The following is a 20,966-nucleotide window of genomic DNA, read 5'->3' as shown; positions in this document are numbered from 1 at the left end:
GACAGGAGCAACTGTCAATGGCTTAGGCTTGCTGTCTGGTTTGGCTGCAGCCTGAGTGACTAAGGTGTCTGCTGATTTATCTTCCTGCCCCTCTGCCTTTATCTGCTGCCCTACAGTAACCAGCAGAGTGCGATAAGCATATGCCAAGACCCCGCATATTGCAATGAGCTTTTTCTCATTAGAATTCTCATTGCATTCCTCTTTCAGATATTTTCCTACCTCAGCTGGTTTCTGAATTTGTTCAGGGGGGCAATTCCAAGCTATTGGGTCAGAGAATTCCTTCAGGGTTTGGCCCATATCCTCCCATTCCCCACACCACTCAGGATTTTCCACGCCTGGGTCAGGTGTCTCATCAGTCACCTTGGAAATCTGAGTCCTCATCCTAGACAAACTTCAAACCATATAGAGGAAGCTTACTAGATAAAATACCAGGAAGGTGGTCTCTTTAACATCCAGGGGAAACTGAACATTCTCAAAAGATAACCTATCAAATTTAAAGGGGAAGGAGATAAAAGGCTGGGAAACCCCATCCCCTCCTCCTCTAACAAACTGGGTGCAATTACTAATAAACTCCCAAAACAGGCTACTGAAACTAGGACTGGGGTTAGGATGGAGAAACCACATATCATACACACTTTGAACAACTGCCAGTACCTCTGTTAACTTCTTATAAATCCTTATCACCGAGCACAGCAAAATAGAAATCCGGATTCGTGCCCCTGCTTGGTAAAAGTTACATATCAGGGACAAAACCAGAGCAATTTGTGGATAGGGAAACAGGCCTACGGACCAGAAAGGCATCAGTACCTCAAACAGGCCTAGGGACCAGAAAGACATTAGTACCTCAAACCAGAGAGACATTATGAACTCAACCAACATGGTGACTACTTTACCCCAATACAAAGTAATTAAAACCAAATCAAAATGTAATTAGTACAGGTTTTTTCACTTTCCTTCAAGCCTCACATTGGGCGCCACTAATTATTTGTGCCGGTTTGAGACAAATTTGGAAGAAAATATCCTCTGATAGAAGGCAGGTTACCACCACCCCTCCCCCACCAGGTTTGGAGAAAACAAAATTTTCCTCGGAGGAAAGCGAAGTGGAAAAAAACCCTATTTATTTAACAAACACACAGGAAAAGGATAATAATGCTGAATAATAAAACCTCTCGCTGTGGAGAGAAACCTGGGAAGATTTCAGAGTCCTTCTGTAGGTGTGGTCTCTCTCCTCCTCCTTGGAGCTGGGTCGGTGTGGGCCCAACTCCAGGGCCTCGGTGGAAAATACTCCTGGTGTGTTCTGATGTTGAAAGAGTCCAGAAGAAAAAGGGAGAAACCGAAGTCCCACGAAAACAAAATTCAACTCTCCCTCCAGAGAAAAGGAGCCTGTCATGGGTTAGCAAGCATACCTCCGGATTTTCCTGCAAAGAGGTGCTTACAGCTTCCTCTGTGACCTGACAGAACCTATCCGCTGGCTAGATTGAATATTGACAAATTTTTAAGCCACTTAGAATTTTGACCGCCTCTGTGGTCCACATTTAAGAATGGACAAACCCTGGGAAGCTACCTCTCTTGCTTCCGGCCTCGGGACAGGTAACTGGGCTGGGCCCGTGCGGGGCCCCGTGCGGGGCCTTCTGGGCCCTGCCGGGACCTGGTCGGGCTGGGCCCGTGTCGAGCCACAGCCATCCTGGAGCCAATGGGCCCTGTTCCACCCGCAACTCCCCCCCCCACCCCCCCAACCCTGCTCCATGCAGACAGCGCGGCCCGCCCTCTCCAGTACGGCTGAAGATTCAGCTGACGCTGCCCTGCTGTCCGGCAAAGATCATGTGACCAACAGCGATAAACGAAATTCCAGCGTCAAAGCCGGGTGAGATTAACCCTTTTAGTGCTGTAAGCTTCCTCCAGAACAGATGGAGCCTGCAGACATTAAGTAAAGAAAGAAGAGCTGAAATCCTGAGGGAGGAGAAAGAGGAGATGCTTAAAGCTGAAATTCTGTTGTAAAGCTATGGTGGTGATGGGCTATGATATATCAGAGTACCCGTTGTAATCTTGAACCGGGGAGAACACTTCTCCTCCCCCCACCTTTCTCCCTTCTCCCACTGAAGATTCAGATGAAGTTGCCTGCTTCCCGGCAAAGATCATGTGTAATTTGCTTGTTTCAGCACAGGTACTTTTGCTCACAAGTACAAGTTGAACGCTCCACCCCCCATGCTTTCATGAAATTACAATGGGTATGCTGAAACAAGCAAATGCTGAAGCAGCTGTGATTTGAAGAGAAATTTGAACAGGGAGAGATGGAAGCGATGAGGACTCTTGCTCCAATTGGAAGGAGAAGACCTCTGTTCCTAGTCATACTCCCGGAGATAGTCTTAGAGATGATGTCTCTTTTTTAGAGAGTGAGCAAAGATGTGGTTGGAGGCATTGCGAGGGCATGTGTCAGCGGTGATGTGTCGGTACAATCAGTAATGAGTATTTTAGACCAAACCACTACAGATGAAGATGCTTTTTTTCTCCCAGGAAAGGAGGAGGGCCTCTATTCTCAGAGATGGAAATGCTCCCAGAGATGGGTGAAGAGAACTTTTGTTTCTGAACGGCTCAACCTTAAAATTGCAGCCCAGTAGCCCAATATTGGACCCTCGAAAGCAGTTGTGGGAAAAGCTGCAAGTTGGGGGAAGGGACTCGCATGCGAGCAGAGAACCAACTTGGGCGGCTGTCTCGTGATACTGAAGCCATGAGAGAATCTCTTGTGGAGATGTCTCCATAGCATGAGCAAGAGGGACCCCTCTTCCTAAATGAACTGAACAAGGTTATTATGGAAGTGGTAAACAGACTGAACATCTCAAGGGTTGTCTTTTTACAGTGGGAGAAGGGAGAAAGGTGGGGGGAGGAGAAGTGTTCTGAAGGTGTGGTATGATTTTATTTTTTTCTTTCCCTCCTTTTAGGTCTATTAATAAACTTATATATGTTCTTTCAAGTCTTGTGCCTGCTTTGTTTTTCTCCTAATTCTTATCTCACAGAAGGCAAACAGTAATGAGTATTTTGGACCAAACCACTGCACTAAGTTGGTGTTTCTGCCCGGTTATCAACTGAACCCGCTACAAAGCCGAAAGCTGGCTGAAAAGCAAGACGGGTGCTTCCTCCACTCTTCTCGCTGCTGCAGCAGAATGCAGAGGAGTGTGTATCTGTGTCCTTGAACAACTGCTTTGAAAAGTTTGCTCAGTTTTTTCTCTCCCCCCTCTCGGGCTCAGTTTAAAGGCACAGAAAGGCACAGGATTGATTTCTGGGCATAGAACAGCGATAGGGGATACACATCATAAAGTCACCCCAAGACAGTGTCCCTGCTTGGGAGAAGACAGCAGCCTGTCAACTGTCTCCGCGGTCTTTTGGGAAGTCCTCCTAACTAGGTGAAATTTCTACCCTCCTTATATATAGCATGATCTAAGAGGACAGCGGAGTAATGCAGTCATATATGTGGTAGCATGTACTTCATTAAGCTTATTGGCATACTCAGGGGTCTGCATCTTAATACTTAAATGACCCTTAATCAGGCAAAGGTTACTTTTTTGGCTGTAGTGTTGAAAGGAATGAGAGGGATTTGTCTTTACAAACAAACTGTGGGTCTGCTAGATAAGGCCAGATACTGAGAGATGAAAGAAACAATGGGAGGAACCATTGTTATGAATTAGATGTGAGGGGTTTAGATAAGTCCCTGCCTTTTGCCCAGGCCTCTGGCAGCAGGCAGTAACTTTATAGGGATGGCCAGCACCCCAAAACCCACTCTTGTCCGCAAGTTCTTTAATAATGGCTGATTCAGTCTATTACAGAATTAAGTATTTATTTAATAGACACAAAACTAACAGACATAAGACTTAAAACAGGCTATTACTACACAGGAAAAAAACACAAAAGAAGCTGTTGGAGAATGGAATTATTGGGATCAATAAAAGAACTGTGCAAGCTATTGAGCTGGAGGTTTTTAGGCCTGTGTGTGTGAGAGACATTTTCCATGGGAAAGTCCCTGTGTGAAAGTAAACAGTTCGGTCTGAGAACATACAGGGAGTAAGAACCTGCAGGTGTGTTATCCGGGAGTATACAGAGGAGTTAAGCACAAAATTCTTTTGATCATAACAAGACTGTGGAAAACTGCCAATGTAGTCCAATTATGTAGAAATAGAAATGTGTCTTGATAAGCGTTAAGCCACTTAGGAGCTAACAAGCTGGTATACTATATAAGTGCCTTTAGACTGCTAATAAATCGGAGTGTATTTTTCAACCATATTGGTTTGGCTTCTGTTTTTCTCCCCCCGCCGGGGATCCGGGCTCCCTCTCCTGCGTGGCTTCCAACAAGAAGCTATTAATAGCTAAATATACGGTGCACAATAAGGTACCATTTTTTAATACGACTAGTGAAGAAATAGTATAGATTCAGATTCAATGTATCCTACCACCAAATTGTTGAAGGGGCACACATCAAAATCCTTTCCCTCAATTTCCGGAAAAGTAACCACGAAGTTGCGTCCAAGCTTCGGAGAGAAGTCGTCTCACACGTTCCCAGGGAGTGTGTAAGAGACTTCTGCCTCCGTGACAATCTGTTGTACTTTTATAGTGTAAAACAGGCCTTTTGGTCACCTATGTTTTTTTATCTCTTCCCACATCTGTTAAGATGGCAGACCTTTTGGCGCCAGGAGATTATACCTGTTGGGCCTTGCCCGCCTGGTTTATCTCTCCTATCTGCACCAGCCAGCTGTGGTGGGGAGAGGGGTGATATGCCCTGCCACAACCATAAATTCCATAGGAATTACACTGATTGATGAAAGGAAAGAGAGGGATTTCTCTTTGCAAACAAACTGTGGGTCCGCTGGTAGATAAAGCCAGATACTGAGAGATGAAAGAAGCAATGGGAGGAACCATAAATTCCATAAGAATTCCACTGATTGACACAAGGAAAAGAAAAAGGGGGTGTATACATTAGAAGGGGGTCTGTATTAGGCGATTCAGGAAGTCTGTACCTCTCAAATACCTCAGCCAATGGGGAAAGAGAGAGGGAAATGCGGCCGAGAAATTAGGATAAAAAGGAGGCTGTGTCCTCTAACAATTTGAGAGACCCCAGGGGAAATGCCCACGATCTCTCCCTTTATTCAAATAAAGTAACAGGACTCCTCTGTCTCCTTCTTGGACATAAACCTCTGGTGTTTGTGGATTAATTTTCCTGACAGTGTCCTTCAAATTCTGGTCATAAGATTTTGTTCCATTCTGTGCCATTCATCAGAGCTAAAAGAGGACTATCCTAGCTGCCCGGGACCTCCTCCTTCAGCCAACTTGTCCTTTCTTGACATCAGCTATGCAGATCTTCATCCACAAAGATAATGTGGAGGATACACAGTGTAGGCCGTAGGCCCTTTCCTGGCTCCGTGGTCATCATCCTACGCTGTCAGGGTCTCCTCCCCCCTGCCATGTAGCCCTGGGAGAGGGGCCCTGAGGGGAGGCACGGGGTTTCCCGAGCCCCTGGTCAGCCTCGTTCCCCATTGGTTGGTTTGTGTTTCCCTGCGCGGGCAAGGACCCTCAGTCCAGACTGTGAGAGTTCCTCGGCAGAGCTCCAGCCATGCGGCTGGAGAAATAAACATCTCTGAAACATCTACCAAGAATCCGTCCATATATATATACTTCTTTCTACGGGCCTCCTGATTTGATATATGCGTGTTACAGTATCCCCACTGTAACACTACACAAGCCAACAAAAGAAACCTTGTGGTTTGTGTCTATTATAGGCTGCCCAATCAAGAGGAGGAGGAGGAGGTCAACGTAAGAAATCAGGCAAGAGAGGCAGGAGCCCAGCGTTGCTGAGTAAGGGCCTTCTCTTCTGGTCGAGCTGAAGCGCAAAGTGGAAATGCATAGGTAGTGGAAGCAGGGACATGCATCCTGGGAAGAATCTAAAGATGTCTCCCGGGTCTGTAGGGATGGGATCAGGAAAGCTGAGGAACACCTGGAGCTGAATTCGGCAAGAGATGTGAAGAATCATAAGATGGGCTTCCATGGGTGCATTGGTAAAAAAAGGAAGACTAAAGAAAGCGTACGCCACCCACATGCCACATGCCCCCCCCCCCCCCCCCTTCCTTTCCCCGCCAATAAATAAGCCAGAAAGTTTAGTGACAAGACACATGGAGAAGGCTGTGGTACTCGGCAATTTATTTTCCTCTGTTTTCATTGGCAATCACTGTTCCCACATCTCTCGAGACCCTGAACCTCAAGGCAGGCACTGGGGGAACAAAGTCCTTCCCGTCATAGGAAACAATCCGGTTTGACACCACTTGGGGAACCTGTACATACATCAGTCCTGCACCTGGGGAGGAACAACCCCATGCACCAGTACATGCTGGAGGCCCATCGGCTGGAAAGCAGCTTTGCAAAATTAGACAATGTGCCCTTGCTGCAAAGGTGGCAAAGGATATACTTAGCCTAATACAGAGGAAAGCAGGGTTTATATATGTTACAAGACAGTTGTGTGGACCACTCAAAGTGCTCACTGTCCCTGGGAGTGCAGGGCACCACAGACCACCCTTGGGCAGCTTTGGGGGCACTGCCTATTTTTCTAAAAGCCTCCTACCCAGCTTAGCCCAAATGCTACTATCTTGAGCCCTCAAAGCAGCAGTGCCGAACGCACATTTTGTATTGTATTTTCTCCCAGGAGGTGTGCACCTTAGAAACGTCTGCAATTGTAGTGGGGCTTTCAGGGAACAATGTAGAGAAACTTCTGTTGGTTCTGCAAAATGTCCTGAGAAGTTAAGGCCAGGCCTGCCCTGCCCTGGCCAAAGCAGTCGTTTAACTGGAGGTAGCAGCACCAAAAAGGCACAGGCACCGGCACCTTGAGGTGGACTTGATGCAGTGACAAATTACAAGAAATAGTACTTGTAACTGCAACAACTTCTGCAACCTCCTTGCCCGCCCTCAGGCTCGCAGCACTACACGGGGAAGATCCCTCCGCGGACTCGACAAGGTCGGATCCCTCCGCGCCCCGAGGACACCAGCTCGACGAGGGCGGACACGCAGACGAGGCGGAGACAAACGAAAACGACAGACGAGGCAGCCAATCGAGACGCGGGATCGGCTGGCGGCGATCCGGCCGCCCAATGGGCGTCGCGGAGGGCCTGGCCGAGTGGAGGAAGCGCGGGGGCGACAAGGGGCGTTGTCCTTGGTTGACGAGAGTATCGTGGTGCGGTCCGTCCGGTCTGCTGGCGCCACTATTGTCTTTGGAAAGATCATCGGCAAGGCGGTTCAGCGGTACCGTCAGCGACGAGAGCGAGGAGGTAGCCGCGGCTTTGCTCTGTTCGCGGTTCCTTTTCCCTCCTCCCTCCTCCCCCCTCCCCCTCCCCCTCCTCCCGCTTTCGTGGGCACCCTGAGCCGAGGACCCGGTGTGCGGTGCCCGGGAGCGCGTCAGGGCGGGTGGCGACGCTGCTGCTGCGGGTGGGTGGATGGACGGGGGACAGACGGGGCCTCTCTGGGTTGTGGCGCTCTCTACTGCACCACCCCAAAGCTTCTTCCGTGCCCGCCCCCCACCCCTCCGGCTGCCGCGGCGCGTCGTGGTTGTCAGGTGCTGTCCGGGCTCGCCTCGGATCCCACCCCGGATCCCACCCCCACCGTGTCGTGCGCGCGCGTAGAGAAGGGCCTCCGACGCTAACGCGTTTGGTGTTAGCCGCAGACGTTTGCCGCGTGATGTCCCTTTGGCACTGCAAGTCGTGCAAAGTTTGCTGCCGAGGAATGGTAGTGGTCCTACCTCGTGTAGGATGATAGTTTTGAAAGCTTATTTTAGGCACACGCAGTCAGTCTCCCGGGGATTCCGCGCGCGCGCGCGTGTGTGTGAACAGTGAATGTCTGAGTAGTGACCGTAATGAGTTGGCTCTTCTTAGGAGAAATGCAGGTCTTGATGTGTTATGTAATAACACTGAAGAGGTTTCACAGCTGCGCTGTGCTAGGCTTTGGTTCTGAATCCCCAAACTGGATAATTAGGGCAAGGAATTACAGCTTTTTCCAGTTTTGCTTTAAAAAAAAATTTAGAAAGGGATCATCCTGCAGGCTGCAAAAGCTTCCCTGATCTTCTTTCTGTGGGGAAGTAAGACCGTGATAACAGCATGCTTGCGAGGGTCACGGGTGCTGGTGCTGGGAACGAGCGTGATCTGCTTAGACCGGGGGGAAAACAATGCAGCCGTTGCCTATGCGATGTTAACTTTAAGGTAATATCCCGTATGATTTAGTTATTAAAATGCTGAAGATTAACAGTTAAGGATGCCTTCTGCTTTGGAAGGTAGTGTTTGCGTGCAACGTAGAAGACAGGCTGGTCCTATGCACTTGCAGGCTTCCTGTGATTATACGTTTGTTCAATGCTTGAGCTCCCTGTACCGTGGAAAGTGAATGGCTACTGCTCTTCCACTTCACTAACCTCTTTGCTGATTCGGTTAAGCCATTTGTCTCCTGCCTCTGTGTGGACCACATCCAATAGAAGAACTGCTGAGGAAACAAATCAGCCCAAACTAAAACATACTGAAGGTTGTTAATGGCAAGTAGTGGCCCATCTCCTTCACCCATCGTCTTCCATGCTGTATCCCACTTCTTCAGGGAGCTCTGTAAATATCTTGTGTTTTGGGTATAGAAAGAATTCCTATCATGCAAGAAAAATCAATGTTCTGGCCTGTGTTTGGGGTATCTGGTAATCTGCTTCTGTAGGAGTTCAGTGGGGCAGATGGATTTCCTTAAACTATTACTTTTCTCTGAAGCCGATTATGTTTTAACTGTTTACTCTCCCTCCAGTGCCGTGCGTTCCATGATCTTTCACCGCAAGCTGGGATGCTTTTCCTAGTCGTGCCTAAGGAGTCAATTATCGGGTTGTCTGAAGCAGGAAATTCTGGTGAATCTGTAAGTACTGTGGAAGCTGTCTGTACAGTAAACTGTACTTGTAATTAGTTTCTCGTTTACTAAACTCTTTCCCATCCCCCCTTTCCTTCTCAATAGGGCACAGTATGCTACTTTGGGTTTTGTGGCGCTATAATCTTTTGCCTCTAGCTTGTAATGGAGTTGAGCTTTTTGACTAAAAGCAGTGATATAAACCAATGCTCATCCCTGGGTATGTACTTCTGGTGCAAAATGCAGTGTTGTTTTGGAGCGCAGTCTGGTGCTTATTGTCATGGTTTAGAGTAAGAGTAGTAGTACTTCTTCTAACACGGAGAAGAGGGCTTGGGGTTTTTGGTACGTCAGGGGTGAGGAAGGACAAAGCTTGTTGAGGGGTGCTGAAAGCTTTGCTTTTAACTATGAAAGTCAAGTTCAAAGACTTTGTAAACCCACACAAAAGGCAGCCTAAAGTTTATTTTCCACCAGGATTGCTTATGTTGCCTGAAGACACAATGGGGGCTTTGACCCGGAGACAAAGTCAGCTTCAGTGGCTGCTTTTTTGCTTGTTGCTGTCTAGCTTGAAACAAATTGCCTAGCTCTCTTTTTCCCCTGTAGTGTGCATAATTGGTCTTTGTAGCTTTGCTTGGAAAGCTTCAGTTGCCGGTGGTCAGATGGACATTGATTTGACGTGCAATGGTTGAATTGCTAGGGATTGCCTAGCTGCTTTCTCTGGGTGGTTCTTCTCTGCTCTCATTCCTTCCCTTCCTGCCCTCTCCCCTCTTTGTGTTTTGCTTTTTTTTTGTGGTGTTTTTTTTTTTTTTTTTTACTTATTTATGGGTTTGTACTTCCTTCTCCAGCTTCTTGGGCATGTAATGATTGTTGGCGAGAAGTGTGTTGCTCACCTGGGCCTGACCAATGGATTCCGGATGGTTGTGGATGAAGGGCCCGAGGGTGGGCAGTCTGTCTATCGTATACATCTACCTATTCTGGGTAGCCGTCAGTTGGGCTGGCCACCTGGCTAAGATTTTGGCATCGCAAGAGTTGCTGCACGTGTACAAATTTCCACTGAATGGATTTCGTCTGTTGCCCATCAATCTAGCCGCTGTCGATGTGTAATTTTTTGTGACGTGTCTGTGGAAGGTAATAAAAGCCTTGAGCAGCAGTTGCACAATAAAGATTTGTCATGGGGATATCATCTCCGTCTTGCGCGTCTTACTGAAGGGAAGTAGTTCTTCAAGTTCAAACAGTGTCTTCCCGGACTGCAAGTATGTGGAATGTTTCAGCCGGATAACAGCATTTCATTGATAGATAGTGATTTGTCCGGTCATTTAAAGCATGATGCTGAAAGCACTTAGCAGTCTCCCAGGTCTTGTAGGAAGCAGAGTCTTAGCTCTTTGGCAGTGGTACGCCAACGTACAGAAAGCCCGTGCAGGCTGCTGCTAACACTGTAGAAGATACTGTATGTGAGGCTACAGGCATGCCGTCCAAGTGGTTTTTCAGCATGGTGCAATGTGTTGGAAGCATTCACCTCCTACTTTATGAATAGCTGTGTGATAAGGTCCCATTGATATCCCTTTTTTGGTGAGAAGGGATATGGTAGGAGAAAGCAATGGGTCTGACTGGCAGCTGTGGTGCTTCCATAGCACAGTGGAATCTCTCTTTTGTCAATTTAGGGCAGCTGTCCTGGCTCTGTCCCCTCCCAACCTCTTGCCCACGCCCAGCTTACTTGACTCTGTGGGTGGGGATGGTTGGAGTGGCAGCCTCCATGCTGTGGGAGAAGTGCTCCACAGTAGCTGAAACATTGATGTGTTATCAACACCCTTCTATTTACAACTGGAAAGCAGAGCACTATGAGGACTTCTACGGGGAAAGTTACCCCTATCTCAAGCCAGACCCAAACAAAAACTACATTGCAGGGAGACAGCAAATTTCAGCTTGTTTTAACAGCTATTAAAAAAGGGAGATGGGCATTGGAAAAGAGGGCGGTCCCTCATTGCCCTTGAATTCTATGTTACAGAGGCATGTTAGGCACTCACTGAAAGGCATCTTCATTTCAAGATCCCCAAGAAATTGGGTGAAGTTTGGTGACGCGGTTGTGTAAATAACCCAAGGACTTCACCTTTATTTAATCGTCCCAGGGCGGAGATTGAAATGATTTACCGGAAGTAGATGGAAACTGCACTGGTGCAGTGTTTGCTTACTGAATGGCTGAGGTAGGTAACGCCTATTGTTCTGTCTATGTACCTAGAAGGTGTTCCTGCTTTCAGGGGGGTGGGGGAATTTTGGAAAAGCTAGGTAAGGCTTATACATTCTGAGAGACTGGGTGATTGCCATACGCTTTAGAAATTTGTGGTGCCTTGTGGAATTTTACGTCCCGCCTCACAGGCAAGGTTTTTGATACTTTGCTCCTAACTGAAGAGAGCCAAGCATTATGAAACCGAGATCCACTGGAGAATTGTAGGATCCAAGAGCAGCCCAGGTGTGAAGGGACCTCAGAAGATCATCTGGTCCAGCCTTTTCTTGGAAAGGGAGCCTAGATTAGATTATCTAGCACCCTTTCCAATAGTATCTTGAAAACCTTCATCGATGGGGACTAGTGCAACCTCTGCCCATTGTCCCTTGTCTTCTCCATGTGGCTCCTTGTGAAGAGACAGCCTGTGTCCTCTTTGTAGCCTCTTTTAAGTACTGGAATACTGTGATGAGGTTCCCTCTGAGCCTAGGCAGGTGCCTAACAGTTTGCAACGAACTCCTTTCTCTTTGCTAGCCTTCATGCAGCCCATAGCTGCTTTTAGATGCTCCTCCACAGCTTTCCGATCATGCCTAACCCATTTTTCCAAGAACTTACGACTCGGGCTTATCCCATGCTTCTGTAAGTAGCCATCACTTGCCATCCTGCCAACTACGCCAAATTTGTGCAAATGGGTGTTTTAGGTCGCTTAAAGAATCACCGGCAAAGGTATCAGCAAAAGCAGGTTTTGTATAAAGGTGAAAGCTCAACAAAGTTTGTTGGCATGGTTCATTTTACTACTACAAAATGCTTAAGGCACGCACAGAAAAATGAAACTAAAGTCTAAAATCAATCAATCTAAAACCAAAATCAACTCACAAATTATCTATGTGGCAGCTGGGTTGGGGTGAGGGAGGAAAGGGTAAGTATAAAAAAAAATAAGGAATACACCCCCGCTGTGTCTTCTCCACGTGGCTCCCTGTTAAGAGACAGCCTCTGTCCTCTTTGCAGCTGCCTTTTGAGAGCCAGAATACTGTGATGACGTTCCTCCTGAACCTTCTCTTTTCCAAGGGAGAAAAAACCCAACTGCTTCAGGATTTCCTCATAGGGCAGGTTCTCCAGCCCTTTGATCATCTTCATGGCCCTCCTTGGAACCGTCTCCAGTCTGTCTCTTTTTTTTTGAATTGTAGGGACCAGAACTGGACACAGTGCTCCAGATGCAGCCTGGGGAGGTGGCCTCTGTGAGAAGAGGGTCTGCCCTGCGAAGGACACAGCTAGTTCCTGCCAGCTAGGCACTGGACTCCCTGAGGGCCAAAGCTAAGCAACTCAACAAAGCTGGTGGCACCCCTGTGTAAGCATGTTTAAGAAAGGGCAAAACACTGTCCGGGGCAGATATTTCCCTGCTGCCCTTAGATCTAGCAGGTGACTATGTCCTGAAGGAACTTTTTCATCCTATTTTCTTCCCCTGTCCTTTTGGGGAGGGGCAGTGAGAGAACAGCTGGTTGGGCCCCTGGCAGTCAGCCAAGATCCGGCATCAGAAAGCCTTAAAAGCGGATTTGTCAATGTAGAAGTAGAAGGGGGTTGGTGGCTTAGAGACTGATAGTGATCGGGGTAGGAACAGGACGTTTTGGGAGTAGCAAAGTCCATCAATATCTGGGGATCCAGTCACTTTGAGAGGGGGAAAGTTTCAATGGAAAAAGCCTTCTTTCTGAGCAATAAGAGGTTCTTGTGAGAAAAAGGATCTAGTCTCCATTTTTTGCACTTGGTAATACAAGTGGCAAAGATCTGGAACTCCTGCATTGAAAGGGATGCCACTGAGCCGAGCCCGTTGGGTGCTCTTTGTGTGTTTGTGTGTGTGTGTGTGTGTGTGTTGGAAACCCAGGACCAGCTATAAAGATGCCATGGAGGATATGTGAGAGTGGTCTGGCTAACCTTGATTAAGACAGGGCCTTAGGGAAGGCAATGCCTTGATGTGAAGGGTAAAAGGACAATAAGTAAGGCTGGCAATGTCATTCCCAACCCTTTTGTCGAGAGGGATTAGGACAGAACGTTGGTTTGACTGAAGCGCAGGCACCAGTCCATCTTCTATAACTGCAACTTCAGCAGCAAAGGATACCCAAAGCTGAGAATCAGGCACCAATGGTGCTGCATTGGGTGTGGCTGAGATGGAGCTCGTTTCCCTACAGGAGCTCTCTCAGTGCCATGCTTTGCATTGGTTGCTAGAAAGGTGTTGATAACACCCCAGTGTTTTGGCTACTGCTGAGCAGTGTTGGCACAGCATCAGCGCTGTCTCTCCAACATTCTGCCCCCCATCAGTAGGCTGTGGGTGGGCGAGATCTTGGGAGGAGACCCAACCAGGACAGCTGACCCAAACTATCTGGAGGGATTTTCCATACCATATGACATCAGGTCAGATATAAAAGCTAAGAAAAGGAGGAGTAAGCGGGGGCATTTCTCATTTACAGTGTTTGCCTTCCAGAGAAACCCCACTTATCAGAAAGTGGCTGGAAAGTGATTGCTGATGGAAAGTAAAGGGCAGTAAAGAATAATTTTTTTTTTCCCTTTCACCTCTTTGCTTGTTTGTGTGCAAACGTTTGCTTTTACTTTAGTAAACTGCCTTATCTCAACCTTTGAGTTGTTTTCCATCTTATTTTCTCTCCCCTGTTCAGCTGAGAAGGGGAGTGATATGTGCAGCTTGGTGGGCAGCTGGCATCCAGACAAGGTCAACCCACCACAGTCCTTTTTGGAACCCAATGTGGGCCGAGACAATAGCAGTTATATATCTTGCATGGTAGAGTAATAGGAGGTATTGAGTAGCAAGCTCCTGTGTGGGACATGGAGTTTGTCAGGTGCACCGTTTATCTCTTTGTTTTATTGAGTTTGGGAACATGTTAATACAAACAATGGCTCTGTGCTTTGCTGTGACATTAATGGCTTTGTCATGCAAGTGAATCTGTTTTCTGGGGACAATGAGGGAATACCTCTCCCTCTCCCTACCTGGGATTGATGTGGATGGTTTTAGAATGCAGGCTCCTGCGTTCCTTGTTCATCCTTATGTAAGCTGTTGAATACCATTAATACTATTAACTAATACTGTTGGTACACTATGGGGTTTGTGGAATCTGGTGTCATCCTGGTGTAAGACAAAACAAACTGTAGGTGAGGAGATACTGAAATGTGCCCTGAAGCGGCTGGTCCCTGGGTGGCAGTGTGTGTGGAAGGATTTGGGCAGGTTCCTAGAGTGGTTATCATCTCCCATTGCCTGGGACTTTACACCTGAACAGGCAATGAACCCTGGCAAACTGACGCGTCACCTGATAAAAGTGTGCCTTGCCTACCCCAATGAAACCCAGCAGCTTCTCGTCCTGTACTGGGGCCTGGCCTGTGCCTATAGAGCCACAGTTCAGTACTGTCAGAAGACTGTGGCTGAGGCAGGGACCCAAACAACAACAACTGCAGTAATTTCCCCCAGAAGTGACAAAGAAAAGGCAGATAAGGAGAGCCAAGGAGCGATCAGCAAGACTCACTCGCCTTTTAATAGTCCCATATGGCCAGTGCAAAAGTCTGATGGAGGGTGGAGGTTAACAGTAGACCATCGTGGCCTGAAGGAAGTAATGCCCTCACTGAGTGCTGCTGTACGGGACATATTAGAGCTCCAATATGAACTGGAGTCAAAGGCAGCCAGGTGATATGCTGCACTTGGCATTGTCAATGCATTTTTCTCAATTCCTTTGGCAGCAGAGTGCAGACCACAGTTTGCTTTCACGTGGAGCAGTGTCCAATACACCTGGAATTGACTGCCCCAGGGGTGGAAACACAGCCCTACCATCTCTCATGGTCTGATCCAAAGTGTACTCGAAATGGGTGATGTCCCTGAACATTTACAATACATTGATGATTTCATTGTGTGGGGCAGTGAGGCAGAAGAAGTGTTTGAGAAGGGAAAAAGAATAGTTCAGAATGTTCTGAAAGCTGGGTTTGCCATAAAGAAAAGTAAGGTTAACACAGTTCTTGGTGCTCGAGGCACGAGCTCTGGCGTGCCCCAGGTCAGAGGCAGTCCAGCTGCGTTCTTCTGTGCGTCGCTGAAGCGACTTCGGTATCAGGAAAGGAGCTGCTGGCTGGGCTAGCTAGCTGGCTTCTTTGCAGAGGGAACACGGCAGGAGCCAATGGGATCGGCTCACGTTACCTCGGAGACAAAGGAAGAGAGAGGCTGTTCTGGTCTGGCTTCTAACAGGTTTACTGTTAGAAGTTTCGCAATCCAAACAAGCTTGGAGGGATGGAATCCGATGGAAAGGTATGTGATGGGATCCCTCCCCGAGGCTTGTCCTCAGTTTTTGTACTGGTTTGGCCAAATTTAGAAATATATCCTCTGAGAAAAGGCACAACCACCCCTCCCCCACCAGGTTCGGGAAAAAATAAACTGCTTTGAAAAAGTTTTGCTCAGATTTTTCCTTCCCCCTCTCAGGCTCAGTTTAGAGGCATAGAAAGGCACAGGAATTAATTTCTGGGCATAGGCAGCAATATGGGATACACATCATAAGGTCACCCCAAGACAGTTTTATAGGCAATTTGAAAACTGCGGTGAAAGGGGAAAACAACCAATGAGTTACAAGCCAGGGGGAGGATACAATGTAACAACAGCCACTGGGGGAAACCGAGAGGCGGGAGTTATAACAGCGAACCAGTGAACAACCGAGTAACCGGGAATTTTCCCGAACCGGGGGAGGCGGCTTGTACCCGGGCACTGCCCAGGAGGGGTGCAGCTTAGGCTTCTGAGCCGCCCATCGCCCCATCCTCTGAGTCTGCCTCTTCGGGGAAACTCGATCCAGGGGATGGGCTGGTGTGGGGTATGCCCAGCCCCTGCCCTGGAGGGATCTCTGCTGAGATAAGAGATTTCGCAATCGCCCAGCAGGACTCCCTGGAAAGGCAACCACTTCTTTGGTCACGGCGAGAAAAGACAGACCCACAATCCTTTAGGAGACACTATGCAGATCCTTCGTGACCCATTGGTCTTTACCCATCCCAGATCCTCTGTAGCCCATTGGTCCTTTACCGATCCCCTGTATCCCTATAAAAGCAAGCCCTCTGGCCCCTGTAGCTCAGAGAGGGTTCTCGTCCCTGGCTTTCCCCTTCGCCGGAGGGGACCAACAATAAAGCTACCTCTGTGCGGAACCAGCCACACGAACCTCTCGCCTCTCTCTCTGGTCTGGCTTGGCCTGGAGGCTGCCCTGCAGAGCTGAGCTGAAATCACGAGCTGATAATCACTAAAGAGCTGACAGTCTCTGCAAGGGCCCTCCTGCCAGTAGCTGAGGGAAGACACCGGGCCTCGGGAAGGCAATTCCTTTCGGGACCATCTCCCCGGACCGGTCACCTCTTCCTGGGTCAGAGCCGCTGACCCCATCACCAGCTGTAATAGGCTGGGATTGATTGGCATCACGCTGCCCCAGCCCTGCAGTGGGCTGGGTCACACCAACATAAGGTCAAGGGACCTGCACAGGACATCCAGTTCTTGGGTGTCAAATGGCAGGATGGATGTCATCATGTGCCTATGGATGTGGTTAACAAGATAGCATCTGTGTCTCCAGCAGCTAAAAAGAAGGAAACACAAGCGTTTGCAGGCCTTTTGGGGTTCTGGAGAATGCATATTCCAGGTTATAGTCAGCTTGTGAGGCCTCTCTATTGAGTGACCCAGAAGAAGAACCATTTTGAATGGAGCCTTGAAGAACAAAAGGCCTTTGATCAGATCAAACAGGAAATAGCTTGTGCAGTAGCTCTTGGGCCTGTTCAGGCTGGACCGGCCCTGCAAAATATTCTCTACACTGCAGCTGGGTAGTATGGTCTCACTTGGAGCTTCTGGCAAAGAACATCAGGAGAAATCCAAGGTTGACCATTAGGGTTTTGGAGCCAGGGTTATCGAGATGTCTTGGTTTGAAGGACAGGTGTCTACCAAAGAAGACGGGAATCTCCCTTGGAATGGAAAATGTGACCTCCTCCCCTCCAACATATTGTAACTTTGAAACTACGGGGCTTTCAGACAAAGATATGGAAAATGGAATAACAGTTCTTTACTAGTATATATACTAGTATATAACAAGGCAAACAAACAACAACAACAGCAGCAACGACAAACAAAACCAGAAACCCAACAACGGCCTTCTCTCAGCTGTCACTTTCCCTGATGGTATAGTTATGGTCACAGCCGGCAGGGGCACTGTTGACTCCTGGCTGGGCAGGGCAGGTGCAATGATTCCCCCATGGCTGCAGAGGGCACTGTGGCGTGAGCTCAGCTGTCTCCCTGCACGTAGTAATGGCAGGCGAGCTGGCAAGAGGGAGAGAAGGGGCTTTCCTTTGCAAATTCATGGGAAGCAGCCGGTCTCAGTGCCACTCAGGAAACTGAATGGACTGCAGCAGGAAACCTCGGAAGCAGCAAGCTGGAATGGCAGAAGCAGGCACACCCAAGGGTGGCAAACAAAATGTAGCAGAAACTCTGGGGCGTGCCAGAATCCGCAAGGTGTCCAGGTATTGGGTTAAAGTGTAGCAAGAAGCCCTGAAACAGCAGCAGAGAACAGCGGGGCTGGGCGGGGAGTTGCTCTCCTGGATAGCTCACTGGCAATGGCTGGTCCCAGGGTTGCGCTGCACAGAGGGGTCAGCCCTGGCGGGGGGACAGCGGGTTCCCAGCACAGCACAAGCTGGCTCTGGGTTCCCAAGCAAGCAAAGGAGCAGAGAAGCAAGCCAGTAAGCTCCAGTCACAGTGCTGAAGGAAAGAAGAAGAAAAAAAAGAAATGGGCAAAAACCACAAGGCAACAGTATCTCTAGCCAGAAACCTCTGCACCACGTGGCCGTGGAGACGATCGCCCCACTGGAAGGAAGCAACTCCCCCTTGCCCCCAACTCTCACAGGAATTCCAGGAGGGTCTCACCCATCGCCATACTCCCCGAGTTGGCGGGGGGGGAGTAGTGACCATTTCCAGACAATAAACAAAAACCAAAACCAAAAAATGGATATGGGATAAAAACTATTCCCAAGACAAGAGGATCAGATGGCCCACTATACTAATGATTGAGGGGTGGAACTGACCATGGAGGGTATCACATTGGTGACTCATGAATGTGAAACATGCTGCAATCAAGGGAGCCACATGAGTAAAGTCTCCTTGGAATAGAGGGCCGCGGCTGGGTTTTCCATACGTTGAGGCCTGGCAAATTGACTATATTGGATCGCTGCCATGAACATGCTAAAGCCAAGATCTACATACTTATCACGGTGGAGGCAACCACTGCTTGGCTGGAAACATACCCTTTATACCATGCCACTGCTCAAAACACCATCTTAGGTCTTGAGCGGCACAGTTTGTGGTGACATGGTACCCCAGTGTCATGGGTTGGCAAAGCATAGTCCCGGAAGTGCAAAGGGGTGCTTATAGCTTCCTAATTCTTTAAGCCACTTAAAGTTGTGACCGCCTCTGTGATGCACACTTAAGAATAGGAAACTCTGAGGCAGAGCCTCTCTGTCTCGTTTCCGGTGCTGGGACAGATGGCTGCGGGCCCCGTGGGGCCGGGCCACGGCCATCCTGGAGCCGATGAGCCCTGTTCCACCTGCGGAACTCCCCCAAAGCCCTGCTGTGGGCAGCCGGAGCAGCTCCGATCCCCCCCCCCTCTCCACTGCAATAAGCCACATTCCAGCTGCAAGGCCTGGGTGAGATTAACCCTTTTAGTGCTGTGAAGAGCTGAAAACCTGAGGGAAGAGAAAGAGGAGATGCTTAAAGCTGAAAGTTTGTTGTGAAGCTATGATATATCAGAGTATCCTGTTGTAATTTCATGAAGATATGGGGGGTGGAGGGTTCAACTTGTGCTTGTTAGCAAAAGCACCTGTGCTGAGATAGGCCGATGCTGATGCCGCTGTAATTTCATGAGAAGTTTGGACAGGGAGAGATGGAAGCGATGAGGACTTTTGCTCCAAATGGGAAAGGAGAAGACCTCAGTTCCTTGTGATAATGTGTTCATAGCATGGACAAGAGAGACTCCTCTTCCTAAATGGACTGAACAAGGTTATTATGGAAGTGGTAAACAGACAGAACATCTTAAGGGCTGTCTTTTTACATTGTCAGTGGGAGAAGGGAGGAAGGTGGGGGGAGGAGAAGAGTTCTGAAGGTGTGGTATTTTTTTTTTTTTTCTTCTTCTTTTAGGTCAGTTAATAAACTTCTTTATATTCTTTCAAGTTTGGTGCCTGCTTTGCGTTCCTCCTAATTCTTATCTCACAGAAGATAAACAGTAATGAGTATCTTGGACCAAACCACTGCACTAAATTGGTGTTTCCTCCCGGTTGCAAACCCAACCCACTACACCCAGAAAGAATGGAATCAGACAAAGAATCTCATTTTTTAAACAACTTCTTAAAGTCTCGGGCAAAGAAACATGGCATTGAGTAGATATATCACATCTCCTGTCTCCCACAAGCCTCTGGAAAGACTGAGGGTTATAATGGACTGCTAAAGACTATTTTAAGAGTGCTAGGCAATGGGGCATGGAAGTTTTGGGATGCAAATTTAGCAGAAGCCACTTGGTGGGTTAACACCAGAGGATCTCCTAACCACCCTGGCCCTGCCCAAGCAAAACCACTACATACTGTGGGAGGAGATAAGGTCCCCATACTACACACAGGGAAGTGGCTGGGGAAGTCGGTGTGGATTTCTCCTCCCATGGGAAAAGGCAAACCTATTAATGGGATTGCCTTTGCCCAAGGACCAGGGTATACTTGGTGGGTAACACAGAAGGATGGGGATACCAGGTGTGTTCTTCAAGGAGATTTAACCTTGCATGAAAAATAATCTGTGTGTAAATTGTCTGTTGCAGGAAGTAAAGTAGCAGGAGTGACATGAACTGACGATGAGTAAATTTTTATGAGGAGCGAGGAGAGTGCGATGATGACCCAGGCAGGACCGGTGTTGGGGCCCAATGATCGAGCATGCTGCTTGTCCTGTCCTGAGCACCCATCTTGATGGAATGGAGCCCAAGTCACAACATCTTTTTGAACATCTGTAGGAGTGGAGGAAGCCCATGAAATGGGAAAATAATAACTATCTGTGAATGGACGGGGGACAGTAGTTAATGAAAGTGTATGCATCTATGTATTGGGTATAAAGATGGTTTAATGATGGAGTTTAAGTTGTAAGCATTGGCAAGAAGGGATTTCGGTCATGACAAATAAATACAGTGGAATAGTTAGAAGATAGATAGATAGATAGATAGATAGATAGATAGATAAATAGTTCTGTGGGATCTGAGTATGATGCAAATGGTATGGAGTAAGGGGTGGAGATTGTATTGAGCATGGCTGAGATGAAGTTCATTTTCCCCATAGGGGCCATCAGTGCCATGCTTTGCCTTGGTTGCTAGAAAGCTGTTGATAACACCCCAGTATTTTGGCTACTGCTGAGCAGTGTTGTCAACACATGAATGCTGTCTCTCCAACATTCTGTCCAATCATCAGTAGGCTGTTGGCAGGCAAGATCCTGGGAGGGGACACAACCAGCACAGCTGACCCAAATTGGCCAGAGGGATATTTCGTACCATATGATGTCAGCTCAGATATAAGAGCTAAGTAAAGGAGGGGGAGGGGGCACATTCGTTATTCACAATGTTTGCCTTTCAGAGCAACCGCTATGAGTGCTGAAGCCCTGCTTCCCAGAAAGTGGCCATAAAGCGCTTGCTGATGGAAATTAGAGGATAGAATTATTTTCTTTTTCCACTTTGCTTGTTCACCCAAACGCTTTTGCTTTTGTTTTAGTAAACTGCCTTATCTCAACCTGTGAGTTGTTTTCCATCTCATTTTCTCTCCCCTGTCCAGCTGAGGAGTAGGAGTG

General features: G+C 48.1%; 1 protein-coding gene across 1 annotated transcript; it reads left to right on the top strand.

Moving 5' to 3' along the window:
• Window positions 1-6,914: 6,914 nt before the first annotated feature.
• LOC138102774 (adenosine 5'-monophosphoramidase HINT1-like) lies at window positions 6,915-10,072 on the top strand. The gene is made up of 3 exons (XM_069000525.1): window positions 6,915-7,301; window positions 8,800-8,904; window positions 9,735-10,072. Exons 1-3 carry the CDS (start codon window positions 7,125-7,127, stop codon window positions 9,897-9,899), a joined length of 447 nt encoding a protein of 148 aa, XP_068856626.1. The 5' UTR covers window positions 6,915-7,124; the 3' UTR covers window positions 9,900-10,072.
• Window positions 10,073-20,966: the final 10,894 nt, after the last annotated feature.

Source organism: Aphelocoma coerulescens (assembly GCF_041296385.1).
Source record: "Aphelocoma coerulescens isolate FSJ_1873_10779 chromosome W unlocalized genomic scaffold, UR_Acoe_1.0 ChrW_unloc_scaf_1, whole genome shotgun sequence".
NCBI lineage: Eukaryota > Metazoa > Chordata > Aves > Passeriformes > Corvidae > Aphelocoma > Aphelocoma coerulescens.
Note: the sequence above shows the minus strand (reverse complement) of the source record. Positions and strands in the feature narration are given on the sequence as shown.

Excerpts from the sequence above, each read along its gene's own strand:
- LOC138102774 (XM_069000525.1), top strand. The coding sequence starts at position 7,125 with ATGGGCGTCGCGGAGGGCCTGGCCGAGTGGAGGAAGCGCGGGGGCGAC. Across the intron at positions 7,302-8,799 it reads TCAGCGACGAGAGCGAGGAG|TGCCGTGCGTTCCATGATCT; the intron begins GTAGCCGCGGCT and ends CTCTCCCTCCAG. Across the intron at positions 8,905-9,734 it reads CAGGAAATTCTGGTGAATCT|CTTCTTGGGCATGTAATGAT; the intron begins GTAAGTACTGTG and ends TTCCTTCTCCAG.